The 18,114-nt window shown below is 45.2% G+C and overlaps 1 protein-coding gene across 1 annotated transcript in view; it reads right to left on the reverse strand.

Moving 5' to 3' along the window:
- ERMARD (ER membrane associated RNA degradation) overlaps window positions 1-18,101 on the reverse strand; it is a 33,648-nt gene extending 15,547 nt beyond the window's left edge. The window contains exons 1-12 of the mRNA XM_020287316.2: window positions 17,993-18,101; window positions 14,874-15,039; window positions 13,607-13,746; window positions 12,289-12,390; window positions 11,907-11,996; window positions 10,077-10,174; window positions 9,498-9,634; window positions 8,502-8,616; window positions 7,661-7,763; window positions 3,531-3,560; window positions 2,361-2,429; window positions 1,220-1,393 (exon numbers count right to left, since the gene is read on the reverse strand). Of these exons, the coding sequence (XP_020142905.2) occupies window positions 1,220-1,393; window positions 2,361-2,429; window positions 3,531-3,560; window positions 7,661-7,763; window positions 8,502-8,616; window positions 9,498-9,634; window positions 10,077-10,174; window positions 11,907-11,996; window positions 12,289-12,390; window positions 13,607-13,746; window positions 14,874-15,039; window positions 17,993-18,085 (1,317 nt within the window). The 5' untranslated portion in view covers window positions 18,086-18,101. The remainder of the gene's footprint in view (window positions 1-1,219; window positions 1,394-2,360; window positions 2,430-3,530; window positions 3,561-7,660; window positions 7,764-8,501; window positions 8,617-9,497; window positions 9,635-10,076; window positions 10,175-11,906; window positions 11,997-12,288; window positions 12,391-13,606; window positions 13,747-14,873; window positions 15,040-17,992) is intronic.
- Between the last annotated feature and the right edge of the window lie 13 nt (window positions 18,102-18,114).

Consider the following 18,114-nt stretch of genomic DNA (forward strand, 5'->3'; position numbering starts at 1 on the left):
AAAAAATCCCGGTTGGGTCAAAAGATGTAAATGGAAAAAAAGAAATTATAAAAGTACCAGGGGAAATATACAAATATATTTATAATTCTGAAAAGCAAAGAGTCTCTCCAGGATGACTCCAGACGCAGAAGCCAAGGAGAAAAACCAAAACCTAACGACAAGGAACCAGCAACATGCTCAGCGGAAACAGCAAACAGGCTGACGCCGGCAGACACAGTACAACTGAACAAAACGCAGCAAAAGACAGCAGTGAGTTCACAAAAGAATCACAAACATTTAGTAGACACAAAAACAGTAGCAGAATATCACAAAAAAGAAATGGAAATAAAAACAAAATCCTATTGACAAGTTCTGTCTTAGAACAGCAGCTCTCTGTTTTACAAATTTACTTGCACAAGCAAGCACTCACATGAACGGCCATTCATTTCGGCACCATAATTAGTAATTTTCCACATCAGGAAAAACCACAGCCCACCCCTCAGTGAAGGACCACTTAGATAAGTAATGATATGTTGATAAAACGGAACGTCAAACAGCTGCTAAGGAGAACAGGGCAGAACAAAGATGCCACCCACACGCTGCTGAAGAACAGCAGCTGCAAAGCAATGCATGTCTTCCCGTGAACCACACGTGTCCGTGCACTCAGAAAAAATATGCACACAAAGATGCCCAATCATTCACAGTAACTTCTGGGAGATGGGATTCCTAAGGGCTTTCACTTTTCACACATCAATTTTTCTATCTTGTATGAACTTTTAAACAATTTTAAAAATAACTGTCACACATATAATCTGGAAAAAAGATCAAAATATCAATAACAAATGTTCTAACCTAAATCGTTTATTTTAAAATAATAAAAGGACCACAACTTATTGATGATGAAAATATCCCACTCCATACACCTATAAAAATTTCCTGATATTTGGTTGATTCTGTTTTATAATTTGTTCTTTGGTTTTCAATACCCCGTTGCTGTTACATATGAATGAAAATGAGTTTAAGAAATGAATTAGCATAAATTAAGTAATATTGATTATCTGTTACATAGAAAATATGCATAAATGTGATCAATTCACATTTGTTCTGACGCAGGACACCGTAACTCAGATACAGGAAAACAAAAGATGATTAACAGATAATTACATTTGAGAAATGAACTATCTCATTAAAGGCTGAATGAGAGAGAATGTGATCAAAGATTTTCCTCCCTACACATTACCTTAAACACTGATAGCAGATCTTCATCGATGAATCTGAGTAAAAGTACCAGGGAAAACGCAAGCAACTGACTGGTCATCTCCTTTGGAAATTCACGAAAATCGATCTCCCCGTGGCTTAAGCGGTCTCTTACACGGGGACCCGTCTGATGGTTCAAGAAATCCCAGAGAAATTCCTTCCAGAAAATAAGCAGACAGATGCTTTGTCAGTATTCCCAGCAGAAGGAAGAGCGGTGCCTAGGCCCAGAGCTGGGCCGTTCCTGGCGTGTTTGTGCAACAGAGGAAACGGTGACACTGGGACCCTCAGGGGGCCACACAGCTGTGGAGCCCGTGGCTGGCACCCCTGGGGGACTCGTCCTCTCTGAACATCACGCAGCACTGACCAGAGCCTGAGTCGCTCCGACGGGGTAGAGCTACCTGGATGGTGCCGGCACCTCCTAAACTCAGGTCTGTCTTATTCTCACCCTCCTCTAAGGAAGGGAACTGAGCTGTACGCATCAGGAAACCGCTGCTCTCACTTGAATGAGCCTGGCCCTTGCACCGTCATCTCCTCATTTCCTCTGTGCCTGCCCGTGTGCTTCTCAGACCACTCCCGGCCCGGCGGCCTGGTGAGGAGAGCCGCTGCTCCTCTCAACAAACAGCCCCAGGCCTGTCCCACGGGTTCCGGGGAAAAGAGGTCAGGAAACTGCCGACCGAATTGCAGGGACTCCAGGTGGAAATGAGCGGCAGATAAACTACTGCAGCCACCTTTCTTCCGATGGCAGAAACGGACGCCCAAAGGGGACAAGGAATCGGACTAATGTCACAGAATAGGAACAGGAATCTTTTCACCCAAGACTCAATCCTATCAGTCACATTTCACAAAGAAAGCAGTCCCTTCTACAGCACAAACACACATAAAGTTCAGACACTGCGTAGGGACGGGGCAGCTGCCCCTACACATCCCCTGGCCTCACCAGGGGCATGCAAACAACCAGCACACAGCACAGGGCCCGAGGGGTTGCGGCGGGCTTCTGCTGAGGGCATGTGAACGGTCCCCAAGTATGTTCGTAGCATCAGAGCCAAAACCACTTCCATGTTGGAGACAGGCCCGCCACACTCGCACACGCGAGAACACTGGACTAGAAAACACCTCATACTGACCATGGCAGGCTCTCCGAGGAAAAGAGGAAGCTGATTGATTTTACCGTCGTTCAAGTGTTTTGCCAAAACCTAAAACACCAAAAATAAATTATATGGTCCACACACTTAAAGGACATAGTACCTTTAGCATAACGTGTTACAGATTCCAAGCAAATTAAATGACAGTGTTTAAAACACAGCAACCACCTGTTCAGGAAAATTTTTCTTAGCCAGTATAATGACTTTAGGAATATACATATTCTTAATTGTATGTGTGTCTGTGTGTATGTGTGTGTGGTATGTGTGTGCGTACATACGTGGTGTAGGGGTGTCTGTGTGTGCTTGTGTGTACACATCAGAGTCACTTCATGAGTCACTTCTTAACTCACCATGGACTTTGGAACCCAACCACCCTGACCCAATCCTACAGACCTAGCCCGACACAGATTTGGCTATACTATCTAACCTGGTCCTCACATTTTGAAATGCTTTATATACTAAAATAATAGCAAATTATTTACCTACTACATCTGCAGGTAAGCAGACACATTTTTAATTTACCCACCACACGTTCACTTAGGAATCTACTAGTTAAGGCACAATGGTCCGAATGCCCAGACTTCTACAGGTAGACTCCCCTGGTTTCCCAGAGGCAGCCGCCCTTCAGGTGCACAAGAATACAAGAATCCAGGACTGCACACACTAAAGCTTCTGTGCTCTATGGATGATAAAAGACATTTCCAACTGTACTTTTTATTACTTCAGAGTGGCACTTTGGGAATCATACCCCCAATACGCAGATTAAATAAATCAATATATACTAGACACTCGTAACAGCAGTTGAGGAATATTTCATGTGCAAAAAAGATAAATGTAAAACGTAAACCTAAATCTAAAATGTAAGCCTCCAAACAATTTCAGTGAAAATGTTAGTATCTCTTGGCATGTTAGTATCTCTTCTAACTTTGAGCTTTGTACAACTTTAGGAACTAGATTAGTAATATTGTGCCTCAAAATTAACATGAAAACTATATTTAAATCTATTATAAGCTTTTGGGGGGCTTACGTAACTATTGACATTTTCCTGTAAGCAAATGATCTATGGCTGATCTTGAATTTTGTGTCATTTGTATTTTGAAAGAAGACAACGTTTTGCTTGTTTCAAGTTACCTTATAAGTTTAACTACTTACCTCATCAAATGTGGTGTAAAGAGCTGTTGACTTCAGAAAAGGAAAGAAACAAAAAGAAACAATTAAAACGAAATACAAATAGAGTAACATCATTCAAAGTAGGAAAAAAATTATTGCACATAGCCACAAATCTGAAACCTTCTTGTAAAAATAAACATTTGCCTAGCAACACTCTGGGAAGAATGTTATTGACAAAATAAACACATCATATTAACAAAAGGAAAATACAGTAAACCCAACAATCGAGGTGAAGCACTGCCCTTACAAATACTTTAGCCCAGTTATTTCTGAAATTTGAGACCCCAGACTTTACAAATTGCTACTCACAAAATAGAATATTTCTATGGGTATTTGTGCTCAAGTGAGCACGATTTAACAGTTTCTCCAGCAGATAGCCTTTGCTTTTTTTTTACACTTTATTTATATGCTTCTTGGCATAATCAGCACAGTCTGCAGACACGGCTGCCTCAGAACTCTGATGCCAACTTCAACATCGTCCAGACGTGAAGCCCTGGGCCACTTACACCACTCCACAGACTCAGGCCTATCTCTAAGGGGTTCTGGGGGGATTCAGTGAGATTTTACACATATGACAAAATCAGTATTTTGTGTAAACTAGCTCTCAACAAATGTTTTCTTATTTATTGATGCTTAATAACCTTTTTCTATATTACCAGTGTTTGTCAATGTTTATTACTATGCAGATGCCTCTAAAATCTGTATCCTTAGCTCTCAAACCTGTCTTGCCAGCCCTGAAATTCTTCCTGAGCTCTGTTCTAAATATCAAATTGCCGGCCGAGCCCAGTGGCTCACACCTATAATCCTAGCACTCTGGGAGGCCGAGGCAGGAGGATTGCTGGAGGTCAGGAGTTCAAAAGCAGCCCGAGCAAGATCTAGACCCCGTCTCTACTATAAATAGAAAGAAATTAATTGGCCAACTAAATTATATAGAAAAACTTAGCCAGGCATGGTGGCGCATGCCTGTAGTCCCAGCTCCTCGGGAGGCTGAGGCAGCAGGATTGCTTGAGCCCAGGAGTTTGAGGTTGCTGTGAGCTAGGCTGACGCCACGGCACTCACTCTAGCCTGGGCGACAAAGTGAGACTCTGTCTCAAAAAATTAAAATAAAATAAAATAAAATAAATAAAATATAAAAAATAAAATAAAATAAATAAAATAAAATAAAAATCGAATTGCCAACCACATATCCCCACTTTTTCTAAAAAGCTGAATATTTATCTCCATAAACTACACATGCTAATATAATTAGTATAAATGTGTTCTCTTCCCTAATATATGAGCTTGTTAAAGGTCAGAAAATCTTATTCATAGTCATATTTTCCATTATCTTAAAGAGACTTTATGCCATAAAAAATGTTCAGTAAACAACACTAACATTTGCATAGCATTTGGTAATCCACAAAACACCCTCACATGCGTGTTACCTTACACACTGATCCTGCTCACTCTGGATGGAAGCCTGAGCTAAACCTTAAGACATTCTTTGATAAATAACGTGCTCAGTGGAAACTTTCGTGTTATCTGTGCAGTCAAATGACAAGCAAATCACCAAGGTTACTTACGCCACGTGGTGCCCCGTGGCTGAGCCAGCGCGAAGCCCCAAGCGCCACGGAGTGAGCTCTGGCGAGCAGCCCTAGTTCCCTCTGCCAGAGTGCGCCGCACAACCGCGAGCTGAGCAAAGCCTACAGCTAAGGCACCAAGCGCGCCGGGGGCAGCTCTCAAGAACCGGTGGAGACCTCTACGAAAAGCACACAGTCAGGGAGATCGACTGCCTCGGAGAGTGAGTAAAGGCAGACTGCAGACAGAAGCAGCCACCAAGGAGAGTGGGCGAGGCCCGCGATGCCCCTGTGGGGAGCCTGGGGACAGGCATGTTCCTGAGCTGGGGCGGAGCCTGCCTTAGGCTGCTGGAGCGGAAGGGAATGGGACGGAAGGAGGGGTTGAGCCAGGACAGCGAGGGCCAGACGCGCCGGCACACAGTGAGAACTTTACTTGGTAGGTGCTGGACGCCATTTCAGGTGCTCAAGCAAATGCAGACCACAATGGCACAGGAGCATCGGCTTAGAAAGTAACTGGCGGCAGCATGAGGATGCATTAGAGGAGGAGGAGAACGGGGACCAGGGGGAGAGCGCCCCGTGGAGCGGGTCACCGGCGCAGCAGCAGGACCAGGAAGCACCCTGTGCTAAGGCACGGAGTGCGCGAGGAGGAGGATGGGGCCGGGAGGCAGAGCGCTGCTCCAGTTTGGCGCAGAGAGACTAGGAGGATGAAGACGACAGACAGGAATCTCGGAGAGCAAACACGCCTTTGTGAAATTCCAGATGCCGAGGGAAAACACACATGAAGATCTCCAGTGAACAGATGCAAACCCAACTCTGCAGACTAAAGACATGCCAGTGAGGCAACGCCGTGGGGAGCCCGCGCTCCCAGCACTGCTTAGCTGTGTCCAACCTGTGTGACACGCTGGGTTTTCATCAACACGGGGTTCACAATTTTTTTTTCTTTTGAGACACAGTCTCACTCTGTTGCCCAGGCTACAGTGAGTGCTGTGGCATCAGCCTAGCTCACAGCAACCTCAAACTCCTGGGCTCAAGCGATCCTCCTGCCTCAGCCTCCCGAGTAGCTGGTACTACAGGCATGCGCCACCATGCCCAGCTAATTTATATTTATATATATATATACATACATATATATATATATATATATATATGTATGTATGTTTTTAGTTTTCCAGCTAATTTTTCTATTTTTAGTAGAGACGGGGTCTCGCTCTTGCTCAAGCTTGTCTCGAACTCCTGACCTGGAGCGATCCTCCCGCCTCGGCCTCCCAGAGTGCTAAACAATATTAATACTCTCTAATAGTTGTTCCCACAGAGGTGAGAACTGGAGGCGTGGGACTGTGTGAGATCTCCCGGACAGAACAGAAAGAAAGGACGGGGCTGAACACAGAGTTCTGAGGAATGCTCACATGACGGGGCAACAAGGAAAGGCTGAGCTAAGGCGACAGCCCCAGGTGTAGCAGGCTGCCGTCTGTCCCTCGATGCCCTTCCCTTCCTCCACCAACAGGTCTCCCACGGTGGGCCGGGCACCCACCACCCAGAAACACAGGCCTCCAGATGGGTGTGGCCAAGCGAGGGTTGAGAGGACATAGCGTGTGCCACCTCCGGGAAGTGTCCTTAAAGAGGAGCACACCCTATTTTCCTCCGTCCCTGCTGGCGGGGTGCAGTGTGACCCGGCATAGCCCTCGGGGGCCATGAGCAGGAGTCTTCTGCTGAGGCAGGCGTGACCATGTCTGTGCAGGAAGACATACATGGGGACAGCCCATGCCGAGATGGGGCAGCCACCTCCTGGGTGGGAGAGGCAGAAACACATGTCCGCCCTGTGTAAGTCCTTGCTGTCATTCTGTTTTGAGACCGCTGTCACTAGTAGCAGAATCGAATCAGGGCCATTACAAGGGGGCAGAAATGAGAGATTCTAGGAGCCAGAGGAGCTAGGTTGGAACCTGAACGAGACACTTGCCTCAGACAGGGCAACCGGGGCTCACGTGGGGACCCCGAACAACAGACGTGTGTGCGTGACAACAGCTCCCACGATCTACCGGGTGGCAGGCACTGCACTAAAGCACCTAAAAACCTTACAACTTCCTAGAAAGGCATCACCTCCCATTTTCAAGCTCAGTGTGTTTTCATTACTTTCCCAACGTCAGTTTCAACCCAGGTCTGCCTCGGTCTCTCTCATCATACTGCCCCAGGTGTGAAGGGCACCATGGCACTTCCCGTGGTCTGCACAGCCGTCACACGCACTCAGAATGCCGCCTCCTCACCGTGGCTGGAGAGAAGCAGCAAGTGCCTGACGCTGTCATGGCATCCCTGAGTTTAAAAGTCTACTTGGAAATACCACAGAACTAACCAAAACAAGCATAAGTAACAGACAGAAACCCTACAGTTGTTATAACTGGAAGCCACAGAAAATGACAGTGAAGGTTTCCAAAGAAACGTCTTAGCTAAATAGTTCATTTCATCAGTAAATAAGATAACTTTCTTTTAAAACTTTCAATTTGTCACAGAAAACTGTCAATAAGCAACAACAGTCACAGTCAATGGCAAAAGCTCGTGTACCTCAGCAGTCAGGAGTCTCTTTGGACATCCGTTAACTGTGGCAAAAACTTTCCTAAGTCCAGTCTCCAGCTGGGTCAGTAACAAGATGGCACAGTCGGCAAACCTGCGAAATTGGAGAGAAAGAAGCAAACTTCCACGTTGTGAAAATAAACACTGGCAACAACTTCATCACAGCAACTCCGCTGCAGTCCAGACATGACCCACGTGGTGTGAAAGGCAAGGAGAAGTGACATTACTCGATAATATGAGAAACAAAAACAATCAAAATTTCATTAACTAGTGATCTTAAAACCGTTTTCCAGTGTTTAATGTTTGATAAACCATTTTTAGTAGCTTCAGTAGAATAAAATGTCATCAAAGATCTCCCTGACTCATTTCATCACTCCTTAAGAAAACTCAAATATCAGAACGTTAGTGGGTTTTCAAGTCTTAAAAACGTATCAGGGTAATGTCCCCTGTGTGGCGTTACGGTGACTCATCGACCTCTGACACCACCACGCACATCTGGTCCCAGTGAGCAGGACGGAAACAGGGACAGAGCTGGCTCGTCCTGGTGTCGTGATTCTCTAACACTACTTCCCTCGCAGTAAGAACTTAACAACCTATTCAAAAGTGAATTCTGAAAAATAATTGTATCCACTGAACCCAAAGGATGACATGCAAAGATTAAAACACAACTACCAGCTGCCTCATAAGTAATCATATGAAGGTATTTCACGCTCGGGTCCATGAGTTAGCCCACCTTTCTTTCATCCTATTCCACGGTAAAGCGTGGGAGGTATGGGCGGCAAGGGCCGGCTCCCACGATCAGAAACCGCTCTGTGATGCACCCTGCCTTTACCTGTGTGCCTTGAACTTGGCCAGTGCAGTTTCCCAGTAGGGTAACATGATTTCCAATACAAAAGTAGACTTCACCATCACTTCTTCTAATACTGAAAGCATCTCATGAGTAACATCTGCAAAATAGCAAATAGTTTCAACACCATCACACAAGGCAGGAGCACACGTGGGGAGTGCTGCCAGTGAGCCGACCCCTGCAGGTGGGTGGGCAACATCCTGCAGTAGGGCTCCCACCAAAGGGTACGATTGCCCTGACCAGAGCCAGAGGCACCGCTGACCGCAGGTACCTGGGAGAATGGGGACCTGGAACACTGCCCGTCTTTAGCGATTTGGGTGAAAACAACTCTACAGAGAGTTGAGGGCTGACTAGCTGAGCACACTCATCAAGAAAAGTAAAATGTACTCTCAGGAGGCACAGAAGACCCTCACACCTGCAGTCCCAACCCCCCGCCATGGACCGGGCCACGGCCTGTTAGGGACCAGGCTGCAGAGCTCCGCCCCCCATTCCATCCATGGAGAAACTGTCTTCCATGAAACTGGTCCCTGGGGCCAAAGGGTTGGGCACTGCAGCTTTACACCACAGGCACTTCTGGCATAATGACTGTGAGTACAAAGGAACAAGAGGTGAAAGGAGAAGGACATTATTCAGTAATTCCATAATTACTTAACTATTTAATGATCTTCTGTTATGAAACAGCCCTAATCTATTTTTATACGTCAACACACCTGAGGAGTAAACCAGCTCTAAACCGACATGGATCCCCAGGGCGGTGACTCCCAAAGACTCCCCCATCAGCCCTGGGGGCATGGCGGGAAGAGGCAGAGCCCCCTACAGCAAAGTGGAGACATCTGTCCAGCAACTGTGAAAGCCATCTTGACACAGGAGAGTAACTACTTTATTTCACCTCAAGAGTCTGGGTCTAACAGCTATTTATTGACTTTACAAATATCTTTGCAAAGAGATATTAAGGGAGAAAATGTGAAATGTAGTACTTGCCAGGAAAAACGATCAAATCTTCTAAGCTTGCAAAAGTCACGAAAGACCGGTGTGCCAATGTAAACCGAGTTTGCTGAAGGTACCTCTTCAGTAATTGGCCCAATCCTGCCGTCAGCAACACCATCATCGCACAGTATCTAGGGGAAAGCACCACAGATCTGTCAGAAAATGAACTCCACCATACACTTTCACAACAAAAAGTTTAAAATTCAAAGCAGAGCACCATTCAATTGCACAAAACTCTGCCTAGATGTAGGGATTAAGCTGTGCAGTGAATGGCTGGGACAAACAACATCTCTGAGACTCCTGAGCCGAAGCCTCAGGGTCTCCCCTCCCCAGGAGGCGTCCAGCATCACCTACTTCTGGGGCAGCCCCTGCACTCGGGTTTGGGTCACTGGAACCATAATCCTGTCCCCACCCTGGTTACTAAGCTGGTGAGATTCCATTTTATCTTCAAATTTCTATCTCAAAACTCTCTCATCTTTCACAAAACACATCTTTCCTTCCCACGAAATTCAAGATAAAACAAACTCTTTAGCAGACGCAAAGAGGAGGAACATGACGCCACCGGCAACTTACTTTGGAGAAACTTCTCGTGGCGACGCAAACCCATGCCATAAGATGTTGCGCAGGTTGAGACCATGCGGAGAGCCCAGGAAGACCTTCAGTACATCCATCTAATCCCGGTAAAGACAGAAGATCATTAAATAGTTAAACAATTATGCAAGTACCGAGTAAACCCATTAATACCAAGATGTGAGTTTTCATCTTTAGAAATGACAGAGCCAAAAGTTTGGGCTGGCATATAGCAGTCATAATAACAATAAAACCAAGATTTATTGAGCACTTAAGACATGCCAGACACATTTTCTTGTATTCATCAACTCACTCACCCTCAGCGCAACTTATGAGGAAGGTACTACCATTATCCCAGTAAGCAGGTGAGAAAAACACAAGCGCAGGAAGGTGAAACCAAGGTTTCAAAGGCTACAAAGTTTGTAAAGAGGGGTCAGATCTGCCCCAGGCTGCACAGCTGTAACACTGTGCACGGAACATGCCCAACATCTAAGCTCGATAAAACAGAGATGATGATCAGAAACTCGGTGTTGGGCAGTGTGTGCTGTGTGAAACAGAGGCTGCAGGGCCACAGCCGGACAGTGAGGCTCCCGCCCGCCCACCTCCTGGTCGCCTGACTGGAGGCTCCTTGCACCTGCTCCAGTCTCTCTACCTGCAAAGTGAAGCACAAACCCACACGGGGTCCCCCTACGAGACCACAGCCATCACGACGAGCACAATAAATGCTTCTGTTTGGAGCACCAAGCACACTTTAGAAGAGATTCAGAAAAAATGGAAGATGCTCAGAGACCGAGACAACTTAAAACTATGTCAGAGGAGAAAGAACGGCTAAGCCTCCAAAGACTCAGGGAAGAAATGCAAGCTGTCGCCACGCACGTGAATGACTGCTACTGAGAGGGAAAATAGACACACTCCAAAATTCCCTCAGCGGGGAGACCACAGGGGAGGAAACAGCAAAGCGGGATTCGACTGGACGTAAGGATGTTTACCCACAAGTTCCTCAGTGTGGCTTCAGGAAGTCTTTCTGCTGCCCCATTAATTTTTTAACCCTCTTTGCTCACACCAGCTGGGCAATCAGAAATGTACATGCCAGTGACCACGTAAGATCACCTGGGGGCTGACACTGGCTGCAGCAGGCAGGCAAAAGGCTGACAGCACGCAGGCAGATCACAAAGAGCAGAGCAAAGAAACGGAATTTAAGAGCTCAGTGTCACAAGAAGTGTACACGTTTTCTTCATTCCACACCCTCCATGCATCCACAGGAAAGCATCGCCCAAGACAGATTTCTTATCCAAACCTCCTGGCGAGTGAGCACAGCCTCTGTCTGAGGCTCTCCTGGCTGCGGCTTCACCTCCCCCCGCCTCACCCGTTGCCGAAAAGCCTTCACTGGTCTTAAGGCTCCCGGCTGGGTGCTCTCAAGGAGATTCTGGTAACTAGTGTGCAGCTCTGCCTGATTTTTTAACATCTCAGATTTTTCACTCTAAGTTTAAATGGCCGCAAAGGCATAATTTTGCATGTTAAAAATATTGATATCTTAGGATAAACCTGTAACATCACCCTTTTAAAGGGTTACAATTTTATTCTGGATTGAGTTAGTATTAGAATTATTAATACGATTGGCTAAAGCAACACGCTCAGATTGCCCCCGCAGCAGCCCAGGGGCTACTCTCACTCAGGACACGGAAGCCTCCTATGCACTGGGAGAGGGAGACTGTGAGAGGGAGGGTGGGAAGGAGGAACGTGCTTGAGTCACCAATACGATCACAAAAGCACAGCTAACTCCGACTATTTTGCGCTGCACTTTCTCCATAAGTTGTAGACGAGCTAGCTTACCACAGGCTGCCCAAAGACTCCCGCAAGCTCCTCAGAGGCGAGCAGATCTCTTAAGAGAAAGGGGCATTCCTTCCCAACCAGTAAAAATACCTGAAATTCAAACAAAATTGGGTAACAATTGCATTATGATGAGCCAATAATTGTTAAGAAAAAACACTATCCAAAAGCAACTGTTTGTACAAATGAAGGGAGAAAATATTTGACACCAATGTTTTGGTTTCAAAATCATTAAAAAATATTGATATTAAAAATCCATACCAAATGATTGTATTTTATACGAAAAAAATACTTAAAATCAAGAAATCTGAGAGCAACTGTAAAACAGTTTAATGTTCATTCTGATAATTTAATGGACCAGTAATGAAGGAGTTCTCACACTTACATCACCCAAGGCTCGTTCCAGACATGACGTCAGTTTCATTAAGCCAAGAGAAATGGCAGGAGACGGGAGACTTTCCAAGTCATCAAATATTTCAGGGAATAACTGTTCAGAATAAGACACATATTAGAATTCACACTCAGGAAATATTTCTCAAAGTTAACAGTATCATTTATTGACATTCTAACCTCTAAAGAGTTCAACTGCTGTAGTTTAATTATTCTTTTGGTATAAGTAAATATTTTCTATGTAAATATTACAATGCCTCAAGAACCAAGAAAAAATTTTAATATCTAAGGAATTCTTTGAAAGTTCTTTATTTAAATGTTTATTCAAAGCAATAAATCTAGTATAACTATGAATTAAAAAGTCAAATATTTTGACCTACATGTTATTTCCCCCTTAGATTTAGCTTAGTTCTTAGAAACACACACAAGGCAGCTCACCCTGCCACTCAGAAGAGCCATTACAGCAGGAGCAGCAGTCAATTAGACTTGCTATAGCTGCTGCTTTACTGTGGTCATTTAACACGCTGAATGAAAAGAAAAACTAACAAAAAACAAACAAAAACAAGATTTGGATCGGGCCCCAAACTATCCTTCCCCTCTTCAATCCACCGTTAACAAACCACACAACCCTGTCTATAGTCCCAGTAAGAAGAGCATGTGGCCAGGCACCGTGACTCATACCTGTAGTCCCAACACTCTGGGAGGCCGAGGTGGGAGGATCACTTGAGCTCAGGAGTTCGAGACCAGCCTGAGCAAGAGTGAGACCCCGTGTCTACTAAACATAGAAAAACTAGCCAGGTGTGGTGCTGTGTGCCTGTAGTCCCAGCTACTCGGGAGGATGAGGCAGGAGCATCACTTGAGCCCAGGAGTTTGAGGTTGCTGTGAGCTACGATGATGTCACCACATGAGGAAATGAGGAAACAGAGCAAGACATTGCATTGTCTCCAAAAAAAAAAAAAAGGACGAAAAGAACACCTTGCTAACTCTGCAACTCTTCTTGTGGCCTCTTTTATTCTGGAGGGTCCAAGTTTTCTCTGTCCCAGGATGAGCACCCATGGACGGAATGCTCCCTCCCCAACCCCTAACCCTCTGATACTGAATCCAAAAACCGCCTTTGTTCAAATGGGCACATTTCTCAGCTCAGGCTTTGGAGACCATGAATAATAGCTCAGGTTTCTCTTGCACCTCAAGATTTCGTCACAGTTAGAAGGAACGCCTAGGGATGCAGGAGTCTTCTTTAAAATTGGCAAGTAATAAGGGCCTGTAAGTAGTATTTGCAAAGTGTTTTATTCCTAAAGGTTAAACAGCCACACCTCTGGAAAACTTGTCCACTGGAGCCATGGTGTGTATCGCATTTCGAACTGCCCCTTGCTCAGAACCAGGAAGTGGGAATGGACGGCTTCACACACGGGGCCCAGCTGCTGCACGCTGCCCGAGTAATCCAGACTCTGGTCTTAGAGGATAAGAAAATTCAGTGTCCAACTCCGTACCACGTGATAAAAATGTCTAACTCACAAAAGAAAAAGTGCTTCAATTATACAATTTCCAGAAAATCAACAATCAGTTTACAATTGACCATATGATATACTTACATGTTGTTGAAAATATTTATCTGATTATAAAAGAGAAATATACTATCAGTAGAGACTTTGAAAAAACAGAAAGTCTCAAAGAGGAGAAAAGTATTTTTTTCAATGCCTTTACCTGTCTATAAACATATAGGAAACCAGACTCACACTGTACATGTAATTTTGTAACCTGATTTTTTTTTTTACTTAACAGTATTAGGCTGTGAAATTTCCAATGACAATGAATTATTCTAGAACATTTTTATAATATGAATTTTAAAAATAAGTTTAGGGTTGAACATCCACATGGTTCATGATCAAAATATAAAAAACGGTAAACACAAACATATGTTCCTATTTTTTCTCACGTAGCCCCAGAGATTTCTGTATCAGATGAGCCCCCTCACTCTTTCTAGGCACTGTGTAACATTCCCTGTGTGCATTTATCACATTTACTGAGCCAATCCCCAATTGCTTGACATTGGGCTGCTTCCAGATTATTTGCTTATGTTTTAATTTAGCTACTACAAGCCATGCTGCAAAGAATAACCCTGCGAATGTCCCTACCTGTGATGCACCTGTCTTACACATTCCTGGAAATGGAATTGCTGGGCTAGAGTAGTTCATTTGTAACTTTCATAACTATTATTAAATTTCCCTAACAATATCCATCCATGCTCCAAAAAAATGTACAAGAATACCTAAAAGACATTTAAAATGACTATATAATCTGTCACTGGTCATTTCGTGCCCTTCATTCACAGGACTTCTATGGGAAATCACCTTAAGGCCCCGAGACCTATGCCAGCAGCAGCCCGCCAGCCCCGACCACCTTGTGACCCCTCCTGCCTTGTGACCCCTCCTGAGGCTATCCCTCTTTCCATGCTGACTCCTTGTCTCCTCTGAGTTAGGCCTGCACCATAACAGCCTCTCAGCAGGGTGCAATGATCAGAAGGGATTTCCCGGGTCAATGCACTGCCAACAGAACACTGCTAACGAGAACAGTACAAACCTGATTTGTAGCTCACACAGTCGGTGATTTTTCTCCAGCACACTTCACCATTCTGAGCTACAACACCATTGATATCACAGTAATCTGTGTATTCAAACCCAAGTTTACAGACCATATCATGCACTGAGGGAGAGAGACATGTGGTGACAGGGTCCACTGATAATGCCTGGAAAATAAAACATAAAAGGCATTGTTTAACAGAGAAGAAAACTGGAATAGTAATCATATATTTATGTCACAAGAGAATTCTATCTAAAGTGCAGAATGTTCTGGTACAGTTGCTGTTAACTAACATGAGAGCTGAATGACTAAAACACTGTGATAAAATGTTAACTAATGTATGTCAATGTTTTCAAATATGAGAAACGTTTAAGGACTTAAAATTATTTTATTGATCATTTTTGTTAAGATGAGTTCACAGAAGCTCAACGTGTTTTACGAATGGGGGGGTTATTCCTTTCAGCGTTCCTTTACTATGCCAGAGCGATCAAAATAAGCAACTTTCTAACGGGGAACACGAAAGCAGAATGAAGCAAAATGAAAAAAGAAGCAAAAAAACCCCAGACCTCTGGCTCCCTATATGGTGTTGAAGAAAACCACAATGTCACCCCAAAATATGCCTCTTTGAAGTAAGAAAAAAAAATCAGCTGAAGACATGAGATAGCAAATGAAGGAAAAGCTCTTTTCTGCCTAAAGACAGGATATAAATTATACTTTTTTGGAAACAACTTTGGACTCTTAGAAGCCTAGAAAGGGCACTGAAGCAACCTGCAAACGAACCTTCCTCTGTTAGTTTCACGGATAAGCAAACATCCCAGCCTCCCCCGACCCCCAATCCTCCCCTTGCCCGCACTAGGCTAAGCTTTTCTGTACCCTGTCACGACTCTGCAAATATACTGTTCTTCGTGGAAGATTCTCTATCAGTGCAGTTCTAAGCCACTGTTTCAAGCTACTTTTCACTGTGCTTTACCCCCATGATGTGCGCTCCATGCATTAATAAGATCGTTTTTTTTCTCTTTTTGATCTGTCTTTTGTTAAAGGGATCTCTCCCAACTAAAAATTAAGATAGGTGAAGTTAAGCCTCCTCTACAGTGTGAAAAACATCAAACAAACCATACTGCTTTTCCATGGAGGATTCAATAAAATCAAAATCCTCATAATTATCCCACATTACACTAGGGTCACTGTATAAACCTACTAAGAAGTCACATTTCTGGGTCCAAAACCGAACTCGGGGCTCTTTGTTCTGATGCATCCAAGGTAACGGTGATGATGATGTACAGTGATGATCCAGTCTTGGCAGCGTCCAAATTAGGAAGATGCCCAGCTTAACTTCTCCAACCCTGCTCAGTATCATCCTGTTACCCTGTTCACTCTTCCTGTGCCCTAGAAGTTCCACTTTCCACTCTCAGCCTGGTTTTTAAATAATCCTAGCAGGTCCTAACAGACAGTGAAGGCATTCCTGAAGAAAATTATGTCAACTGTTAAGCAACTGTCTCTGGCATCCTCTATTTGGCTCTGTGATCCTGGGGCTGGGACTCTGTAGACCACCTTGGGCTGAACCAGGTGGAGCACTAGAAGGAGGACAACAGAGCAGGAGGAAGTAGGCACTTGCTGCTGCCTGTCTGCATCCTAGGGGCTCCCTGTCCACATGCTCCTCCTTTCAGACTCACCCAGAGCCTCCTGCTACAGCAGCTGAATCCAGTCTGCAGATTTTCCAACACTTGCAGGAGTAGCACCATCCCCTCCTCAGAAATGTGAGTTTCAACTAAGCAGGAACTCTCCTCTAAGTTTCAGTCTTTTAATTTCAACCACTTCCCATAGTTCCCTCAGGCCTTGGGGCAGCAACTGCTTCCCACAGTTGCCACCTCCACCATACCTTCAGAGATCTCCTTTTATCCTTTCAAGTACCCAGCTAACAATCTTACACAGTTAACTGTTTAAATTCTCTCAATTAAAAAACTAGTATTCTTGTTCTCCTGACTGATACAGAAATAGTGTCAAGGGTAATTTTCACATCAAAACGGACTTACTGCATTTTTAAAAAGCATTCAAATTCTAAAGGAATGAGCTATTGTTCTGGGGTGGCAGGTGACAGGCAGAATCAAAGCCCATCTACCCTACAATGAAAACTGGCCCTGGATATAGCAACTCAGACTGTAAGAAAGGTCTTCTCTTTTGATTTAGGATGCCCTACCAATATAGTAGTCCTTCAACCTCAACCAAACTGTAAGATCCTAGAACACAGATCGTGTCTTGCACAATCCTGTTACCACTAAGACATGCCTCTGCCACAAATAACTAAGAGTTTACTCAATGATTGGCTCTTCCTATCCTGAGCTGCAGTACACTCTCCGGCCTCCACGACCTTCGGCTCTCGGGAGTAATGATACTCACCTGCCCTCCCACCAACTCTAGAAGTTTGCTTTTAACTTAGTTTGTAAGTCCATACTCTCTCGGACGAGAAAAGACTCCACTGTTGAGAAATAAAATCCAACCGCAAATGAATAAATACTAGATGGTACACTACTTCGACTGTAACTCATGACACTTACTACATTGTCCTGTGTATTATAGTTACGAACATGCCTGTCTTTCGACCAGGATTCAGAAACCTGCACGTTTGCGAGAGCGCTCAGGTGTGTGCGCCCACGTCCAGCACCATTCTGTGATTATGTCTGTGCCTCGCCCAGATCGGCTGGGCAGGGAACCGGCCTGTGCTTTGCCGCTAGATTTAAACTTGTGTCCTTCCTCAACCTCTTACTACCTCTTGCCTTGAAAATCTTAACTGTAAAACAGTGCGGTAGGATTGAGGTAATGAGCACACAGTACTCAAAAACAGCTATCGTTACTGACGCCAGACGTTCGATATTTAATATCCCGTGGGAGGAAAACGACTACACTCCTTATCGTGAGGCAACCGCGCAGGACCAGGTCCGCCCGGCGGTCGGGAACCGCGGAGACCAGGCTTTCCGCCTCTGCCCGAAGGGGCTCTGCGAACGCCGGCCAGGGCAGAGCTGGGCGCTGCTCCTGCGCGCCCCTGGAAACGGCGGAGACGCAGGAGCAGGACCGCCGGCCACCCCGGACGCCCCCTCCCGCAGCGCGCCAGCCCGCCATACCTCCATAACTTCCGGCCCGGAGCCCCGGCGCGCACGGATGACGCAATGCTTCGCCCACCCGCTTCCGGGCTGCTGAGCTTCGCTGGCAGGCATTTCCGGCCGCACGCGGCGCAGGCGCGGGA

This window comes from Microcebus murinus, chromosome 5 (assembly GCF_040939455.1).
Source record: "Microcebus murinus isolate Inina chromosome 5, M.murinus_Inina_mat1.0, whole genome shotgun sequence".
Classification (NCBI taxonomy): domain Eukaryota; kingdom Metazoa; phylum Chordata; class Mammalia; order Primates; family Cheirogaleidae; genus Microcebus; species Microcebus murinus.